This window comes from Brassica rapa, chromosome A06, assembly GCF_000309985.2.
Source record: "Brassica rapa cultivar Chiifu-401-42 chromosome A06, CAAS_Brap_v3.01, whole genome shotgun sequence".
Taxonomy (NCBI): Eukaryota; Viridiplantae; Streptophyta; class Magnoliopsida; order Brassicales; family Brassicaceae; genus Brassica; species Brassica rapa.
This window is the reverse complement of record NC_024800.2, coordinates 4,524,100-4,541,073: the sequence shown is the minus strand read 5'-3', so window position 1 is coordinate 4,541,073 and position 16,974 is coordinate 4,524,100. Positions and strand designations below refer to the sequence as shown.

The following is a 16,974-nucleotide window of genomic DNA, read 5'->3' as shown; positions in this document are numbered from 1 at the left end:
TGAATATATATTTTATTTTAAATCATTATAGTGGGACGAAGAAAACACCATAATTTGTACAACAAATTTTCTTAGATTCATCTTATCATACTCACCATTTTACCATTTTAATTATATAATTTTACATGAGCTTCTTCACCCTTCCCGGTTATTTTCTCTTTATTTATAACTACAATATAAAGTTATAAACTATATATATTATAAATTAATAATTTATTTACTCTTGAAGTCTAATGGTTAAAAATAGAACATAATTCAATATAGATATATGATTATATTAATAAATTAGCAATTACAAATTTGAAATTTCTAGAAATATCAAAAGTCATATGTTAGTTAATTATCTTCTAAATCTAAATGACATTTATTTCTAATTTTTTTTTGATGAGAATATTTTGGCTGAGGTGGATAGTTCCAAAAGCCTTGAATTTAGTCCCTTTTATATAGTAGGATAATAAGTTTATTTTTAAAATTTACCTTAGGCCTCTAAAACTCTTCGCACGGCACTGCTCCCAGTAGTGCAGTAGTAAGGCTTGACCAGATGAGTAGACCGGTTTACATTGTTCCTGTACGGGATATGATCCCAGGTTCTCTGAAGACTCTACTCAATAGAGTACATACTTCTTACACACACACACCTTGTCAAGTAGTAAAACCTATACACACATATCACTTTGTAATCTAAAACTGCAGCTGCATAACTCTTGAAGATTTTTTTCTTGGTGAAGAGTGGCCTAAATCACTCTGACCAAGCAAGAAGCTAACACTACGATTGTTGATTAATTTGATTTTATAAGTTTCTTCTGTTGGCTAATTAATCTGGTTTTATGTTTTGTATAAAGTCATGATTATCTCGATTTTGATAAAAGACAATTAAAAAAAAAAGTGATTCACGGTTTAAGGAAAAAAAAAAAGAAGCCGATTCACAAGAAAACCGTGACAAAGAGAAGATAAAAAGAGTTAGAAGCCCACACGGTCGTCTCAGAAACCAGAGTTAATTTCGCAACACACGTAATTTGCTAAGGTCTAAGCGAACTATCAAACCAAAAATTAGGATTCTGGGTCTGATCAAGAGCCTAATAGACTCTCGAAAGTGTCTCTCTTTTCTCTTCTCACCTCCCAAAAACTCTTCCTTTAGGATAAGCTCCACCGATCTGTTGTGTGTTTCTCTGTAATTTTGTTTCGTATTTTTCCTTATGGATTTCAATGATCCGATGCTTGCCCTGAGTTCCTGGATTGGTCAAGTGAGTTTCTTGGTAGGCTCTTTAGTTCACTAGGCTTATGGAACTAGTGATCATTGATCAAGAACAGTTTGGTATGCTCATATGAATTGTGAAGTCATTTATTCATATGTGTATGTGTGTGTGTTTTTTTTTGTATTCCACAGATTGGTGATTTTGGACTTGGTTTGCTATGGCGTTTCATACACATTGTTGTGACCTTGTGTCACATTGTCTCTGGCATCTTTGAGGCGGTTGAAAGCTATGCGATCTCGTTAGGATTGATTCAGAAGTATAGTTCAATTGATATCGAGAAGCTCAAGTGTCTAGCTGTTGTAGTGGACATCGAAGCAGCTCGTGATGTTTCCAAGGTTGTTGAGCTTTTGGAGTGGCTAACGACCATTGGGGTGAAACAAGTTGGTCTTTTTGACTCTCAAGGTAAGAAGATGTCTTTTATCAAACCAATCTCGAACTGTTACATTCATCAATATATATATATATGTATGAAGATCTCTTAGAGTTGGCTTCTTTTAGGTTTATTGAAGAAATCCAAGGATATGATCCTTGAAATGGTGCCACGTTCAGTGTTGTTACAGGTATGATATAAAGCATACCATTCATTTTGATCAACTACATTTTCTTTAGTGTGGTCATGAATCAAATCTTTTAGCTTCTCGGTTCTCCCTAGCTCATGATATAAAGAAACCTTATAGATTAGTAAAAGTTATATGCAAATGGAGCTGTTTTGATTGTTACTTAACCTGCTTTGTGTCTGTCTTCTTCTTACATAGGAGACTGGTGAAAAGGATACTTCGGGCATTGCTTTAGAATTCATTTCGTCGTCTGACAATAAAGAAGCTGTTGTGAAAGCAGCCAACATACTATTCCAGAAGTACTTGAAATCCAGGCATCCGGGGAAGGATGAAGAAGGGGAAAACGTTTTTACAGAGTCTCATCTGAACGAAGCATTAAGAGTTGTTGGTTAGTGTTGATTCTCTCTTATGGAACTCAAATATAGATATGTTGAAGTTCTTGAAGAGAAACTGATGATTTGAACTCTGGCAGGTGAGAGTGTACACGTTCCTGATCTGTTGCTGGTTTATGGACCTGTAAGGAGCCACCTCGGTTTCCCTGCTTGGAGACTTCGATACACCGAGATCGTGTATGTGCTTTTTGCTAACCATTAACTCTTATATATTCAGATCTAAATCTCATTAAGTTAGTCCTTTATTTGTTTGTTGATAGACATATGGGATCGTTGAAGTATATGAGATACGGTTCCCTTTTGAAGGCAATCCACAAATTCACAGGCGTGCGCCAAAACTATGGCAAGTCTTTCATCCTCCACCATTATATATCCAACACAAGATCAATCCACACTCTTTACAGACTGAAGTTACTTTCTCTTGATTAATGGGAGGAAACTGATATGTTTTGGATTGTTTTTGACAGGGGTTTGATGGTGATTACAGAGAGCAGGGATTCCAATAGAAATTTTTGAATGTGATTCACATATTTGTCGTTCAAAGGAGACTTTGTTGGAGAGCTGTTAATTCAGTGCAGGCTGTGCAGCCACCATTGTTGTCAATTAGTTCACATCTTGTTCTGACAGTTCCATCTTATACAGATTCACAACTTAAAAGCTACATATGCCTTCGCATTGTATATGATTTAAAGTACTAAGAAAAATACTAATGAGCTGGACCAATCCACCCCAGTAGTGTGTGGTCATAATTCGCGTATAGTTTTCTGTTTACTAGAAACCCAAACTGGTTTATGCACAAATGTCAGTTACAGCAGTTCATTGCAATGAGCAAATAGATACTCGCTGCTACGCCAAACACTACTGTTCCAACTTTAGGCTTTATATTAAACATCATTTACGTACCAGCTTTCAGACAAGGGCAAGACTCGAATTAATGTTTGGTCAAGAACCCAATCCAAGAGCCAACACAGCAACAAAGTCTGGAGACTCTGTCTGCTTCATTCAGCAAGTTCAAAACTAATCCAACTTAATTCATTTTCATCATACATCTAAATAATCCCATTATGCTTGCAAATTTATTAAAACAAAAAACAGACAAATATTATATTATACTTACGGCTACAAATTATGATCTAATATTTTTTAAGTTATAGAAAAAACTAAAACGTTTTGGCTATTCTAACTGTTATATATTCTTCAACAACAACGAAAAAAAAAACTGTTATATAATATATGCCATCATGATTCATTGCTTGATATTTGACCAAATTTAGTATGGTAAAAATACCCCAGTCATAATTTTAATTATATATCTTCTTTTGCATTGACTGATTATTTTTGAAAACTTTTCTTTTTCAAATCCCATTGTTTTAAAGAATAAAATCCTATAATAGGATGGCACATCTTTTTTTAATTATTCTATACATTACAAATCTAATTTAGAGTTAAAAAGGTAAGACTTTTTAAAAAAAAATGTTGCCAAAACAAAAATAAAAACAGTTACTCACTTGCCCATAAAGTTATGGAAACAAATGTATTTCCGTTGACTGTTGTCTAGATAACTACGTAACATATTTGTTTCTGTTCAAGAATTATACACTGAATAAAATATGTCTAAGTCATCTCCGGTGGAGATACCGGCCACTAGTCTAGAGGATTATGCTCACAGTCCATTCCATTACGCCGTCGTTTTGGGAGACCACGTTGGTCTAACTCGTCTTGTTTCCTCCTTGCCTAAGCTAACCGAGCCAGAACAAATACACACCGAGTCAGACTCCGCGAGCCAGGAGCGACTCGCCGAGCAAATCTCCGCCTCCATCGACCGCCGCGACGTTCCCTTGCGCGAGACGCCTCTCCATCTAGCGGTTCGCATAGGCGACGTTTTCGCCGCGGAGACGATCTCCTCCGCCGGCGCCGACATCACGCTCCAGAACGCCGCGGGATGGAGCCCCTTGCACGAGGCGCTTTGCCGCCGGAACGCCGAGATCACGGAGACGGTGCTCCGGCATCAGCGCCGCTCGGCTTGGTGCAAATGGAGACGGAGGCTGCCGCATTTGATCGCCGTCCTCCGCCGCATGAGAGACTTCTACATGGAGATTTCTTTCCACTTCGAGAGCTCCGTGATCCCCTTCGTCGGAAAGATCGCTCCTTCCGACACGTACAGGATCTGGAAACGCGGCGGAGATCTACGCGCGGATACTTCTTTAGTCGGGTTCGACCGGTTCAAGATCCGCCGCGCGAGCCAGAGCTTTCTCTTCCTCGGAGACGGAGACGAGTTTCTCGACGTGGCTCCCGGTACGTTGCTTGTGTTGAACAGAGACGATAAAACGATCTCAAACGCGTTTGAAAACGCGAATGATCCGATTAGCGACGGTGAGATCGCCGGTTTTTGCTCTCGGACGAGCTTGTACCGTCCGGGGATGGACGTTACGAAGGCAGAGCTCGTTGAGATGATGAACTGGCGACGGCAGGTGAAGACTGAAACGGTCGGAGAGTGGAGAGCTAAAGGCTACGAGGTTGCGAACGTGAGTTTCAGTTTCAAGTCGCGTAAAGTTGTTGCTGTCGGAGAAACGGAGCAGAACTCGGCTTTGGACTGTAAGAATAATCGGAGTTTCTCAGAACCGCAGAGGAGGCCGCACGGTTGTTCCAACGCTGAGGAGAAAGAGTTTCAGCCGTCGTCGTCGTCGCGGAGGAGTAGAAAGTCGGTTTCTTTACCGGCGGAGGGGGTTTCGGTGGCGGGTTCGGTGCCGAGGATCAAAGAGAAGGAGTATGTGAAGAGTTTGAGTCCTTCGGTTTGGTTAACGGAGGATTTTCCTTTGAAGACGGAGGAGCTGCTTCCCCTGCTTGATATTTTAGCCAATCATGTTAAAGCTGTTCGGAGAATGAGGGAGCTGCTCACCGCTAAGTTCCCGCCGGGAACTTTCCCGGTAAAGGTATAAACGGCCGTTCTTGGAAACTACACTTTAATTGCGTTTCAGTTTTGTCACCTTTGAGAAATAGAAACCGTATTGTGCCAATAAAATTCACACGTGTTATAATTTTATTTGGATGGATGCTGATGTGGCAAACATTACAAAGTACGAGGAAAAAAGTGTAATAAAATCTAGGTGACACTATCAATTTTCGGTTTGGTCTCAAAGTCAACGTTTCTGTTTGGTTCAATGGGTCAACCGTAATTAGACAGTACTGATTACGTTTTTTTTTGGTGGACCCAGTTGTCGATACCGGTGATACCAACGGTGAAGGTAGTCGTGACATTCAGCAAGTTTGTGCCTCTCCGGCCGATAGATCAGTTCTACACACCGCTATCAAGCCCGAGACACCTCTCGGCGGCAGTCGAAGACCAATGCGACGTGGAGAGTGAGGAAACATCCGACATAGGAACGTCAACAAGTTCACGCTCATCGTTTTCAACGTCGTCTTGGAGGAGACTGAGCATCACAGGCACCGGGAAAAGTGCACAGCGACGGCTGGAGGAGGAGCAGGCACAAATGGTGGATCCCTTTTCGATAGCGACAGGGTATAAGTGGACGAGCAACTCAGATAAATCAGGTAATGAATCAAACCACTTGTTACATGTTGATTCTTTTTTTGTAACATTTTGATTATTGTCAATATGAATAGGGTAGTAACATCACTAGACTTCTTTTTGAAATAAAAAGTTAAAAAACTCTAAACTTCTCAGTTTTTCTTATCTCGTTTTAATTTTGTTGATAAAAAAGAAGACAGCATAAGCTCTCCATACACAACAATGGTATCGTTTCTCTCATGTTACTTTTGATTTTGTAGGTAAAAGAATCACTCTATCATGTGGATGTGCTCAAGTAGTTCTCCGGGAAAAATAAACATCTTGGGCTGAAAGTTCTAATGGGCCAATGTTTCAAGGGTAGATCACTAATAGACCTATGTGTTTCATTTTTGTTGTTGTAAACTCATCAAAGGTTAAATAATTGATCTAAGATTCCAAGATGATTCTTAGATCTTGAATTAATAATTAAATGAGATGCAGGGATGTTTTGTTTATAGGCTTTTGATAACCTAACTCTTGTTGATTAGTATCTGTAACAAAACTGTAGAGTAAAATAATAGAATAAAAAGCAAAAACTAGATGGGGTTAGGTTGTTTTTTATAACCTGTTCCTTTTATGCTTTTGGAAAAGTTGAAAGATTCCAAACAACGTTTGCTTTGCAAGTTGGAAACGAACTAACATGAGTTGGCAAGTCCATTCCAAGACAACCCAAATAATCATATTTCAATATTTTATATAAAACATAAAGACTTTAGGTTAAAGATGACAACCTAAATATATTGTTTACTAATATCTACACTCAGAAATGAAATAAATTGACAACCCATCCACTATTAGTGTCTCCATCCTCACATTTCCACTTATCTTGCTCATTCATCATCGTTTATTTCATCTTTGCCAAGAATTCGAGGTAGTCTTTATTTACTTATTTTTCTTCTATGCATAACTATATGAATCCATATGGAGGTTTGAATACAATTTTATTTGATCGTAATAGAATGGCGAGTGAAGCACCGAGTTGGGCGGATCAGTGGGGGAACGGAGGAATTGGGGTGATGGCAGCGAAGGAGGAGACCACTGACGGTAAGAAAGACGCCTCTGGGAAGAAGTCCAGCAAGGCCAAAGCAGGGTTTAACAGAGCTAAGATGGTTGCATTTATTGGTGTCAATTGGATGAAAAATCTTGTGCATAGGAAGAAGAAGGACGCTACTTCTTCATAAATAAATAAATAAAATGTGCTTTCTGTTTCTTTTTCTCCTTTGGAGTGTCTCAGTTTACTATTACTTCATTCTTTTTAAAAGATGTGTTTGAGATGGTGCATCCCACGAATGAGTTTGAGATTTGTTCGTATATTTGATGTGCCTCGATCCTATTTACACATTTCGAACGTATTTAACTGCGCTTGCATAACCGTCTCCAGGCCCGGTTCTATGTGTGTATGTGTCCACCAACAGTGCATTTGCACTGTGTCCAATTGATTTTTGTTACTATTCTTTTTCTAAAAAGAGCCCAAATTTATAAAGAACTTCGAAATTGGCCCAAAGTTTCAAGTTTATAATAGATCATTAAATTAACTCAGCACAGGCGCAAAATATAGTCTAGCCAGGTCTGTGCGTTTGTTTTATCAGGCCCGGGTTGATGATGATGTTATGGTTTACAATAAATTTAGTTTTGTTTTTTGAGAAAAAAAATGGTTATCGTTCACAACTTCACATCATGGTTCACATTAAATTATGTGTATGCATTTACGTTAGTATTTGCATTTCCATTGTAGGCCGTTTTAACGGGAGTACAAAGACCACATGTTGAAACTTTTGAGATTATTATCATGGTTGACCCAAAAAAATCTTTTAGAGATAAATCGAGAGACATGAAAACAGATCTGCTATGATCACTTTCATGCTTTTTTGAAGATGATGCATATGATTTTTCCCATATGTAATGTACACAATAAAACATACTATAACGTTTAGACAAAAAAAATGATAGGAACTTAACAATATAGGAAACTAGTGGTATTCCGGCGCTACGCGCCGGGTTCTTACTTTTTAGTTTTTTAATGTATTTTAAATTAATTTTATGATCTTAGTATGTAAAACAATTTCAAATATATGAAGATGCAAATATGATTAAAGAGAAGAATATTTTTTCTAATCCATTTGATAGTGGTTAGCGATCGTAGTTATCACTTAGGTCAAAGAAAAATATCATATGTATAGTATTAATTTAATTTAAATTAAATTAATTTTTTAAAACCCGTTGAGATGGTAAAATCATTGACCCAATTAGGATACCAACAAATATCCAGTCCAGTTTTCAGAACTCTTATAGCAGAACTTGTTTTTAGAATTTGTTCAACTAAGTTGTAGTTAATTGTATTGTCTTCTATAACCTTTAATTAGTCGTCTCCTCGTGAAACTAACAGCTGTAAAATTAAATGTGGAAGCAGAGAGAGTGGTTTTGTTTTATTTAGCATGATAATGGTTTTATTTACTTGAATTAGTAACTAATTGGCAATTCTTATAGTTTTGGGCCGAGGAGGCTTGTTTGAGTCTAAGCACATGTTTGGTCTAAGGACGTCTCTAGTGTATTTTGGTGTGTATAATTCAATTGTCTTCAGGGTTCAAAAGTTCTTTTTTCTTTGTATTAGGTCCGTAGAATATAAGGTAGGAGCTAGCAAAGCATAAGAAGAGTACTAAATGGAAATAAAGATGCAATTCAGATAATGTATTATTAAAATATTGGTTACTGCTGTTGATCTCAGCACAATTTTTTTTGTATCCGAGAGTAAAAGTAACTTGAAATGAAAGTGATGAGTGATGACTATGTACACACCAAAAGCTGCAGAATCTTAAAGTAAATATGGCTAGCTATGGATTATTGATGATATATTGCGAAGGGAACAGAGTAGGAGAGCGGTGGCAATAATCTATTACAATAATGAAAAATTAGTCTATCCTTCTAGGAAGCTTAGTATGCCTTTCGTATTTCGGGTCTGAATTGCTTTCTTGTCATGAGTGAGCACAGTGTCATCTCTTTCTGGAGTAATCTTGCATTTCTGAATCATGTAAATTTCAAGCTGACAAGCTGCTCTTACCTTATCCTCTCCCAACAACCGAGCATCCTTCACTTTCCAAAGCACAAACGAATTCAAAAATGTGCACCATGCCTTATCAAATAAGTCCAACTGAGATCTCAACGTCTGAAGCTTTGATTCCTCAATAGACATCTTAACATGACCCTCTTTAATAACCTTTATCAATAACTTAAACTCCCTCAAAAAACCCTTCGCTGAGTCATTAAGAGCAGCCTCTTGATCACCTTGACTGTTAAACACAGCGTCTGGATGACCGAGTATCATAAAAGCAGAAAGGACCACTCTGATAGGAAACCTCAGATGTCACGGCCACCCTCCTACCAGGAGTAACTCTCTTTCCTTTCTTGTTCTTTAGAGTACTTGGCGTCTTCTTTTTTCTTGGGGTGGCAACTCTTCTAAGAAGATGATGAATGTTATCCATTATCGACGGTTGAGAAGAAGCGGTAACGTTTTAGAAGCTTCTAAGCGAACTTGAAGGCGGTCAAGCAAAGAGTTAACAGCTTTAAGAGTATCAGGCTGACTTTATTAAATCACAAAGCACTTCCAACACCTAACAAACAACACAAGAACAAAAGTGGTAAGGGAGATTATTAAGGAAACATATAACTGGTAGTGATTTATAAAAACTACCTTGACAGCTTTCTAGAGAGAAGATCACCATCTTGCTGCATCATATCGCAGTAGAGACTAATCGAATCAAGCTGTCTTCTTCTTTGACAAAGAAACTCCGATCTATGTCTCTTTTCCTAGATCAAGAAACATAACAGAATAAGAGAAACCAAAGACCAAAGCTTCTGTCTATATATATAGTTTTTACCCTTAGAAATTTGTCTTCAAGTTTGTCCCTCATTTTACTTCTATCCATCTCACGCTGATTAGAAACAGAGTTGGCAACGTGGCGTACTTGCTAGACAAAAGCATGTGCCCTCTTCTTCTCAGCTTCAAGCAAACCCAAGCCGCTTCTTCTCAGAAGCTACAAGGTTCTTGGTCTTGTGCAGCCATAATTAAAATGCAAATCAGATGACTTAAGTGCCAATATATATGATAGAGAAACAGTTATATAGTATTTACCTACAGAAACTTCGAATCATATGAAGGTAGGATCCACATATCTAGTATCTCAAACAGTTACGATTTCGTACCGCAGTTGCGACTCCGTGAACCCATTCAGGTCCAAATCATACACCTTGCTTGAAATTGCTTGCTTAGGAGGTCTATACTCCATTTCCCTTTGTTCTCTTGCTTCCTCTTCCTCCCTTGATACCTCTCTGCTTCAGACGTCGAACGACACCCTGCCACATGTGCTTCTTGCTCCACCCAATCCAACACCATGTCACATCCAAACAGATAAAGAGTAGCAATGTCCTTACCATGAGAACTTTGAGCCGTTTGACCATGCCGTACACGCCCACGAGACAATAGAGTAGCTCATGTGGTCTTCTTTTGAATGAAAACGCATGAGACCAAAGGCTTCTTAATTTCCTAGTACAACATCTGTGTGCCAATGATTTGAAAGTAATATCATTTGGTCACAAGCTAGAATGATGCAAAGATACTAATTTGTTACTGAAACCCATCCACTTATACTAATACAGAGTTTTTTTTAAAAAAAAAATTAAGCATACCATAAAGAGCTTTGCAAGGAAAAAGTTGAAAACGTTAGGCTTTTACAAAAGATTACTAATAAGACTAATAACTGATACTTGATATTCAAACCCATTGAATCAGCTTTTAAAATCTATAAAAAAACATATACAGACCATGAGCATTGTTTACTAACATATACTGATGCTGAACAACAATGAGAATTAAAGACAAATATGACGATTGACTTAAAAGCCATAACAAATCATTGCAGACCATGAGCATTGTTTACTAACATATACTGAAAAAGGAGGAAGTGGGTGAGGGAAGGCCATGAACAATGTTACGTATATGCAGAGGCTCACCCTCATTATAAGAAGATTTATTGTCCTGTGCACCAGCGTATTTTGCTTCCTGTACACAAATTAATCATGTAAGAATAGCTTGGAGATAAATCAAAAAAAGAATCATAATCGCCATGAGACCAGAGAGAGAGAGAGAGATGGAGTGAGTACATGTGAAGTTTCAGTGCTCAAGTTTAAAAACTTGACGTGGGTGTCTCATCACTCAAGGAATCATCAGCAATTCCATCCTATCAACTCAATAAATCAATGGCCACAGAATCAGTAAACACGCTATGAGTTTAGCTTCGGTTTCATAGCTCGACAAAATTCTATGCTTTTTCTCTGGAAGATACAAACGAAACCAAATAGATCATTGTTGCTAGACAGATCAATGACTTACTGTACAAAATCAACTTTGCGACCACTGTTTGTAAAGAAATCTCACAGCTGCAAATACAACATCGTACATGATAAGAAATTATGACTTCAAAATCAAATTAGGGGAGAGAAATCAAAAAGGAATGATGATGTTACCTTGGAGTGTAGAAGATCGCCAAGATTCTTTGATTTTGATAATTTTGGTAAAGAGGAAAAGCTAGAGAACAAAAGGATATATAGAGTTTGAAACTGAGAGAATCCAAAAGTTGCAGTGAAGAGGAAATCGTGGGATTATTGAGTTTTCTTTAGTGATTGACTCTGGAACGTTACTTAGCCGAGGAAGCGGAAGAGAGATCGCAAGGTCTTCAATCAGCACAAGAAGAAGGGGATCCCTTGATGGACCAGGGAAACAAAGCCCAATATATTGAGGTGTCCAAAGTTTTCATTAAGTTTGTGAAAGAAACCCATAATGAAATCGAAAAAATTTCTATAGATGAAGAATGATGGACACGTGTCCTTAATTGCCCCCTCCTTCTTGATGATGTGGAGGGTTAAGGTGAGAAAAAACTCTATTTTATTGTTATAGATACATACGGAGGGAGAATATTTGGAAACTAGAGCCATATTAAATTCGAAATTCAAATGTATATTGGGAGTGTGACAAAACCCCACCAACATGCCTTGCTTTCTCTTACAAACCTCATAAATACTGGTAAACTGAAAGCTCGTGGGAACAAATTTTTTTTTACTGAGCGTGGGAACATTGTTCCTTCTTAATTAATCGGCTATCTAGCATGTAGCATAGATAATTACATTACGTATTATTTATATAGATATATGCACCAATTACCAGTATACAAAAGCCGATAAAATTTAATTTTCGAGATAGTTATGACTTATGAATTGGATCGAAAAATTCGTTTCGAAATAGACATACTTATTAGTGACCAATATATATTTCATTTGTCATGCTTATTTCGTCGGCTACAAATAGATTAGCTCGGTTCATATAATAATACGTATTTGCTATGACAATTAATTATAATGCTTCATTTTTCATAGTTTATATTGATTTGGTTAGAAGACTTTGAAGTGGTTAAACCATATATAAATTAGAGTTTTCAAGACCAAATTGTTAAGCCACTGTGACAACAAACTCTTGTTCTTGGAGTCTATCTAAGTTTGTTTTCATGATTAATATCATCGGTTGTGATTAAAAAAAATCATTGGTTGTAGTTGTACTAGAACAAAAATTTAAATTTAATAAGAACACATAATGGTACTTTTTTGAAAAAGAGTTTTCTAATAGAAACAATTCAAATTCAATAAGACAACCTCCTTTTTGGTATGGGGTTGTTGGTCTAATTTAATGCTAGTATGTTGCCTTGCCTTTCTTCTTCAACCATCTTCATATTTATAACTTCCTCTCCTTCACTTTGCAGTCCCACAATCTTTCAAATAGCCACGTTCCTTTTTTTCTCCGTTGATGCTACTTTTGTCTTTGACGTTGCTGAAAGTAAGAGTTCTGCAAGGATCCGATGATGTTCACCGGTAAAGTAACATTTTCAGTGCCGACACATCATTTTTATATACTTGTAATATGGTTTTATAGTTGATGTTACTTATTTGTTTCCTGATTTTCTGAGATATGCTGAATTATGATGTAAGGTAACGCGAGATATTAGTGCGGTTCAATCAAATAGTCGTGTTCTCACTTGATAGAGATCGGTTTTGTTCGATTGAGCCGTGCCAATATCACGCGTCAACCCAAAACGGTAAAGATGGTTTTATTAACCGTGAAGGTATTCTTATAATTTTTTAAAAACTGTTTCCTATTTTGAACAATATTTAACTGATGCCTTAATCTTTTTTGTTGCTCCGAAGGTATGTTGACACGCGACACAAACCCCAAAATCCAAGTACAACTGCGATATAACACTTCTATTTTTAGAAAGTAAATAAGAAATTTTAAGCAAAAAGAAAAATATGTAGTAATAGCTAGAATGAAAATGTTGTCGTGGGTTTTCTATCGCGAGGAGATTGCAACAATACAGAGAATTATAAGTTTTGATTTGTACTTATTTGCACTTCTGTCTACAGTTAATTGGCTTGTTTTTAACGTTACTTAAATAAAAGTGTAAGGTTAATAGGTTATAATCCGCTATTTGTCAATCTTAGAAGTTAGAACAACACTCTCTCAGTAGGCAATAGGGTTTATTATTTAATTCCATCAAGTCGTTCAACATTTCCGGAAGTATGTTTTGTGACAAAATGTAAACACTTTCCGAAAATTCGTTAGATTATTCATAATTTAGTGAAATAAGGAAACCGTTTCCTTAATCTTCTCACAACGAATGTTATTAATATGTGAATCAAAATGTTCCAACTTATAAAATTCAAACTCGACGGTAGCAAAAATTCCCAAGACCGAATAAATAAGTTATGATGCGAGTCTACCTGAAATCGAGCAGACTTGTTCCAATATATATTTTTTTAATGAAATACAATTGTAATTCCTGGTAAAAGAGTTGATATTGAACTCAAAAGCTTCTTAATAATAGGTCAGAAAAAAACAAAAAGGCGGAAATAGTGGCAGTGAGATTTAATGAGAAGCAAGAAAAAGAGGACATGTGGGAATTAATAAAAGGCACAACAACAACCAAGGACTCTTTATCTGTCAGTCATAGGACAAACCAAATGTGACCATAACCATTATTTCATTGCCTCTCATTAAACCACTTCACTCACCATTTTTTGCATACATTTATTCATCTTCTCACCCAAAAACCCTACTATTAATATATTCCACAAGTAAATATTATGTTGTATAATTATGAATATAGTAAGAAAATTTTGTTTCTCTTTATATTTTTTTTCTCAAGAACTCGACGTCCATAACGCAATTTCAGGTTCACCACAACGTTCGTGAACATCAGCCATTCTCTCGGCCGACTGACAGATTCCGCTGCATTTCCAGTCAAACGATGCCGCACAAACATCTCCCATCATTGCTTTTAGTTGACAATCTGCGTTTCCAAAATGAAATGAAACGTTACTTTCTAAACCGGTAACTAGTACAAACTAAACTAAACCAAACCAAACCAGACTTGTTAAACTGTTTTACCATGAGGAGAAGTACTGCAACAAAGTCTTCTGTCATTAACATGCTCAACGTCCAGTCCTATGAACCAAGATCCCAACGACACATCCTCATTCGCATACTTGTGCAGTAAATCTCTTTATTTCAGAAAAGTAATTTTAAATCCATTAGACTAGAGGTCTTTTTCCCAACCATTTTGTTTGCGTTATACCACTATTAAGACAAACTTACTGGTTGATCAATATGTAAGTTGCTAGATCCTTAGAAATAGCGTAGAACTGTCCCGTGGCATGGCGAAAATACCTGTTCCCGATCTCTCCAAACTTCCAATACTCTGGTTCATGGTACTTCACACCCCTGTTTGTTTGGAAACATTTTTACTTTTAGGCTGCTGCTTTAAGAACCTAGGTGTTTTTTTTCACTTACTTTATTGCTAGGACAGGACCGGACTTCATGCATCCGATATAAGCACGAGGCTTGTTCCGGTGACTTGATAAAGTCGTCTTGAGAGTAGCTGCCAGAAAAAAAGGACATCAAAACAAAATGGATGAAATGATATACAATATAAAGATGAAGCGTTTTGATTATGTTTTACCAAGATTCACATGAACGTCATCATCAACTTTGATGTAGAATTCAGCGTCCCACAAGGAAACAGCTGTAGCGAAAAACGTCTTTGTCTTGGCGGATAACGCCATGTATCCCTCTCTATGTTCCTGTTTTGTTTCCTAAGGCTCTTAATAAAAAAAAATAGCAAAAACACCAAATAACACAAGAGAATGAAGTTTTACCAGTCTCAAGAAATCTCCATATGTTTTCTCCTCTGCTTCAATAGCTTTCTCAAGAACGCCAAGAGACAACGTACTGAAATCAGAAAATTATAATGTCAGTATTGGTGTAAATGCTTTGTTTTTTTTTTCACTACAGAACATGACTTCTCCTTTGTACCTGTGTCCTATAACAAAGCGAACGATGATGCCTTTCTCTTCCTCCAGTTTCTTAAGCTTCTCTCCTGAAATGATCGTTTAGAGGACCCAAAAGAAAGTTACATTTTCCCGGTTTATTTATACTCAAAGCAACTCGAGAAACAGCCTTTACCTTGTGGCATCCATGTTGACCGGACTGAGTCACGTCTCTTACGACTACTAAAGGCAGTGTTGATACCAATAACCATGAAGTATTTTCTTTTCTTGGCTTCTTCAGACATGCTAAACTTGCCTGACAATGACTCCCTCTCTGCTCTAGCAGCTACCAGTTTCATCTCCAAACTTGCAATGGATTTATCTAAGATCCTGCATTTGTTTTTGATATATATTTAACAGCAACATCATCTACAATCATATATATATCAATCATTCATAGATACTATCTGGTAAAGTTTCTAAATGGTTGTACCCGATAGTGTTGTTACCATATTCCAAAACCTGCTAAATAACACAAGATCAAACAATGAAACATCGATTGTTCAAGTGAAGTGATTAATGATTATTGCCAAGAACGCAGAAGTCTTACATTGTTTTTATTCTGAACGTGATCACCAGATTTTAAGCTTAGTTTGGAGAGTGTTGATATGCCTCTACCTTCAGGTACATTCCACACCCTGATATAATGTTGATGAATATCATCAACCCATTTTTTCATAACCAAGTACAAACCCTTCACTCCCATAAGATAAAAAAAACAAACACACTGCAGTGATACATAATAACAAAAAAGATGCAAGCTCCTCTATGTTCTTTTCATACTTGAGTCCATATCAACTGTTCTATTTCCAATACATTCCAGGCTATGATTGGAATGAAGTAAACCAAATTGATTGCAAAGAGAATTGATCAACTACTGAAAGTTACAATGTGCCACCATTTGATTAAATCTATAGTTTTTAATTGGAATATGTGTTGATTACTCACAAAAGCTACACGGAAACATGAGCAAATAGACCTGTCTGATAAAAGCACGTCTACACCGACAAAACTAGGAACTTGAGAAATCTACTTAAATATTTGGAGAGAATCAAAAGCAGATTTAGTCCCCAAGAAGATAAAATTAGTAAACATGCAAACCGATTAAAGCTCAAGAAAATAGAGCAAGAATCAAGACATGAACAGTGAGTTACCAAACTTTTCTACAGAAATCGTCGAACAAAAGCAAAAATGGGCACTAAAAGGTTTTTGTAATACCTGTTACTGAAGAACATTCCAAGGCAGAAACTTGCGATGCAGAAGAAAAACACAGAGTTTCTAGAAACCACATTTCTTGGAGTAAAGTAGTGATCTCCAAAACTTCCTCCTCCTCTGTTCTTGAAAGACATTTTGATTTAGCTGAAAGAGCTCAAATTCCAAGAGTAGTAGTCAATGCAAAATCAAAGATTTATTTAAGTTGAAGTCAAAGATTCAAGCTAACTTTTTGTGGGTCTCTTTTCTGTTTGATGGAATATCTCTCTGACTGTTTATCGCTTCACACACTCTCTCTCTACACCTGAGAGTGAGAGATGCATGAAGAAATAATAAACACAAACACACAAAAATGTTATTTTTATAACTATAAAACGGGTAACGTTTGGCAAAATGCGATGATGGCGTTTCTAATGATAGTTTTTGGAGTTACTAAAAATGTCAAAACTGATGACATTTTTTTTTGGTTACTAATTCAAATGATAACCGCAGCTGAAAGAGTTACAGCTTTAGTGTCAGGTTAAGGCTTTTTTTTTTTTGAAAAATCTAAATTATAGAAATCA

At 36.8% G+C, this 16,974-nt stretch overlaps 3 protein-coding genes and 1 non-coding gene across 9 annotated transcripts; 3 read left to right on the top strand and 1 right to left on the bottom strand.

Annotated features, from left to right (window-relative positions):
* The first annotated feature begins 857 nt into the window (after window positions 1-857).
* On the top strand, window positions 858-2,932 carry LOC103871927 (dehydrodolichyl diphosphate synthase complex subunit NUS1). 2 transcript variants are annotated; one of them, XM_009150262.3, is made up of 7 exons: window positions 858-1,256; window positions 1,388-1,658; window positions 1,755-1,816; window positions 2,012-2,201; window positions 2,286-2,382; window positions 2,466-2,548; window positions 2,673-2,932. In XM_009150262.3, exons 1-7 carry the CDS (start codon window positions 1,197-1,199, stop codon window positions 2,678-2,680), a joined length of 771 nt encoding a protein of 256 aa, XP_009148510.1. In that variant the 5' UTR covers window positions 858-1,196; the 3' UTR covers window positions 2,681-2,932. The 2 variants fall into 2 exon arrangements, with proteins under 2 accessions (XP_009148510.1, XP_009148511.1); XM_009150263.3 differs by having other exon boundaries at window positions 906-1,244.
* Window positions 2,933-3,220: 288 nt separating this feature from the next.
* On the top strand, window positions 3,221-7,130 carry LOC103871926 (ankyrin repeat domain-containing protein 13C). 3 transcript variants are annotated; one of them, XR_004448305.1, is made up of 4 exons: window positions 3,221-5,138; window positions 5,421-5,757; window positions 5,995-6,644; window positions 6,732-7,125. XR_004448305.1 is itself a non-coding variant. In XM_009150261.3 (3 exons), exons 1-3 carry the CDS (start codon window positions 3,816-3,818, stop codon window positions 6,952-6,954), a joined length of 1,926 nt encoding a protein of 641 aa, XP_009148509.1. In that variant the 5' UTR covers window positions 3,221-3,815; the 3' UTR covers window positions 6,955-7,106. The 3 variants fall into 3 exon arrangements, 2 of the variants coding, with proteins under 2 accessions (XP_009148509.1, XP_033128398.1); XM_009150261.3 differs by lacking the exon at window positions 5,995-6,644 and having other exon boundaries at window positions 5,421-5,793; window positions 6,725-7,106; XM_033272507.1 differs by lacking the exons at window positions 3,221-5,138; window positions 5,421-5,757 and having other exon boundaries at window positions 5,882-6,647; window positions 6,692-7,130.
* A 1,432-nt stretch (window positions 7,131-8,562) lies between these two features.
* On the bottom strand, window positions 8,563-16,920 carry LOC103871922 (probable beta-1,3-galactosyltransferase 1). 3 transcript variants are annotated; one of them, XM_033272509.1, is made up of 19 exons: window positions 16,641-16,920; window positions 16,418-16,558; window positions 15,750-15,837; window positions 15,633-15,664; window positions 15,336-15,529; window positions 15,186-15,249; window positions 15,029-15,101; window positions 14,833-14,953; window positions 14,664-14,751; window positions 14,469-14,594; window positions 14,262-14,374; window positions 11,294-14,163; window positions 11,160-11,206; window positions 10,931-11,007; window positions 10,781-10,829; window positions 9,903-10,325; window positions 9,649-9,820; window positions 9,462-9,577; window positions 8,563-9,381 (listed from the first exon to the last, which is right to left on the bottom strand). In XM_033272509.1, the coding sequence occupies exons 2-12, from the start codon at window positions 16,546-16,548 to the stop codon at window positions 14,015-14,017; spliced, it is 1,179 nt and encodes a 392-aa protein (XP_033128400.1). In that variant the 5' UTR covers window positions 16,549-16,558; window positions 16,641-16,920; the 3' UTR covers window positions 8,563-9,381; window positions 9,462-9,577; window positions 9,649-9,820; window positions 9,903-10,325; window positions 10,781-10,829; window positions 10,931-11,007; window positions 11,160-11,206; window positions 11,294-14,014. The 3 variants fall into 3 exon arrangements, with proteins under 3 accessions (XP_033128400.1, XP_033128399.1, XP_033128402.1); XM_033272508.1 differs by having other exon boundaries at window positions 16,418-16,920; XM_033272511.1 differs by having other exon boundaries at window positions 15,633-15,661; window positions 16,418-16,920.
* Window positions 12,805-12,905, top strand: MIR171D (microRNA MIR171d). Its single transcript, NR_120812.1, has one exon. It is a non-coding gene; the product is annotated as a microRNA MIR171d (primary transcript).
* Window positions 16,921-16,974: the final 54 nt, after the last annotated feature.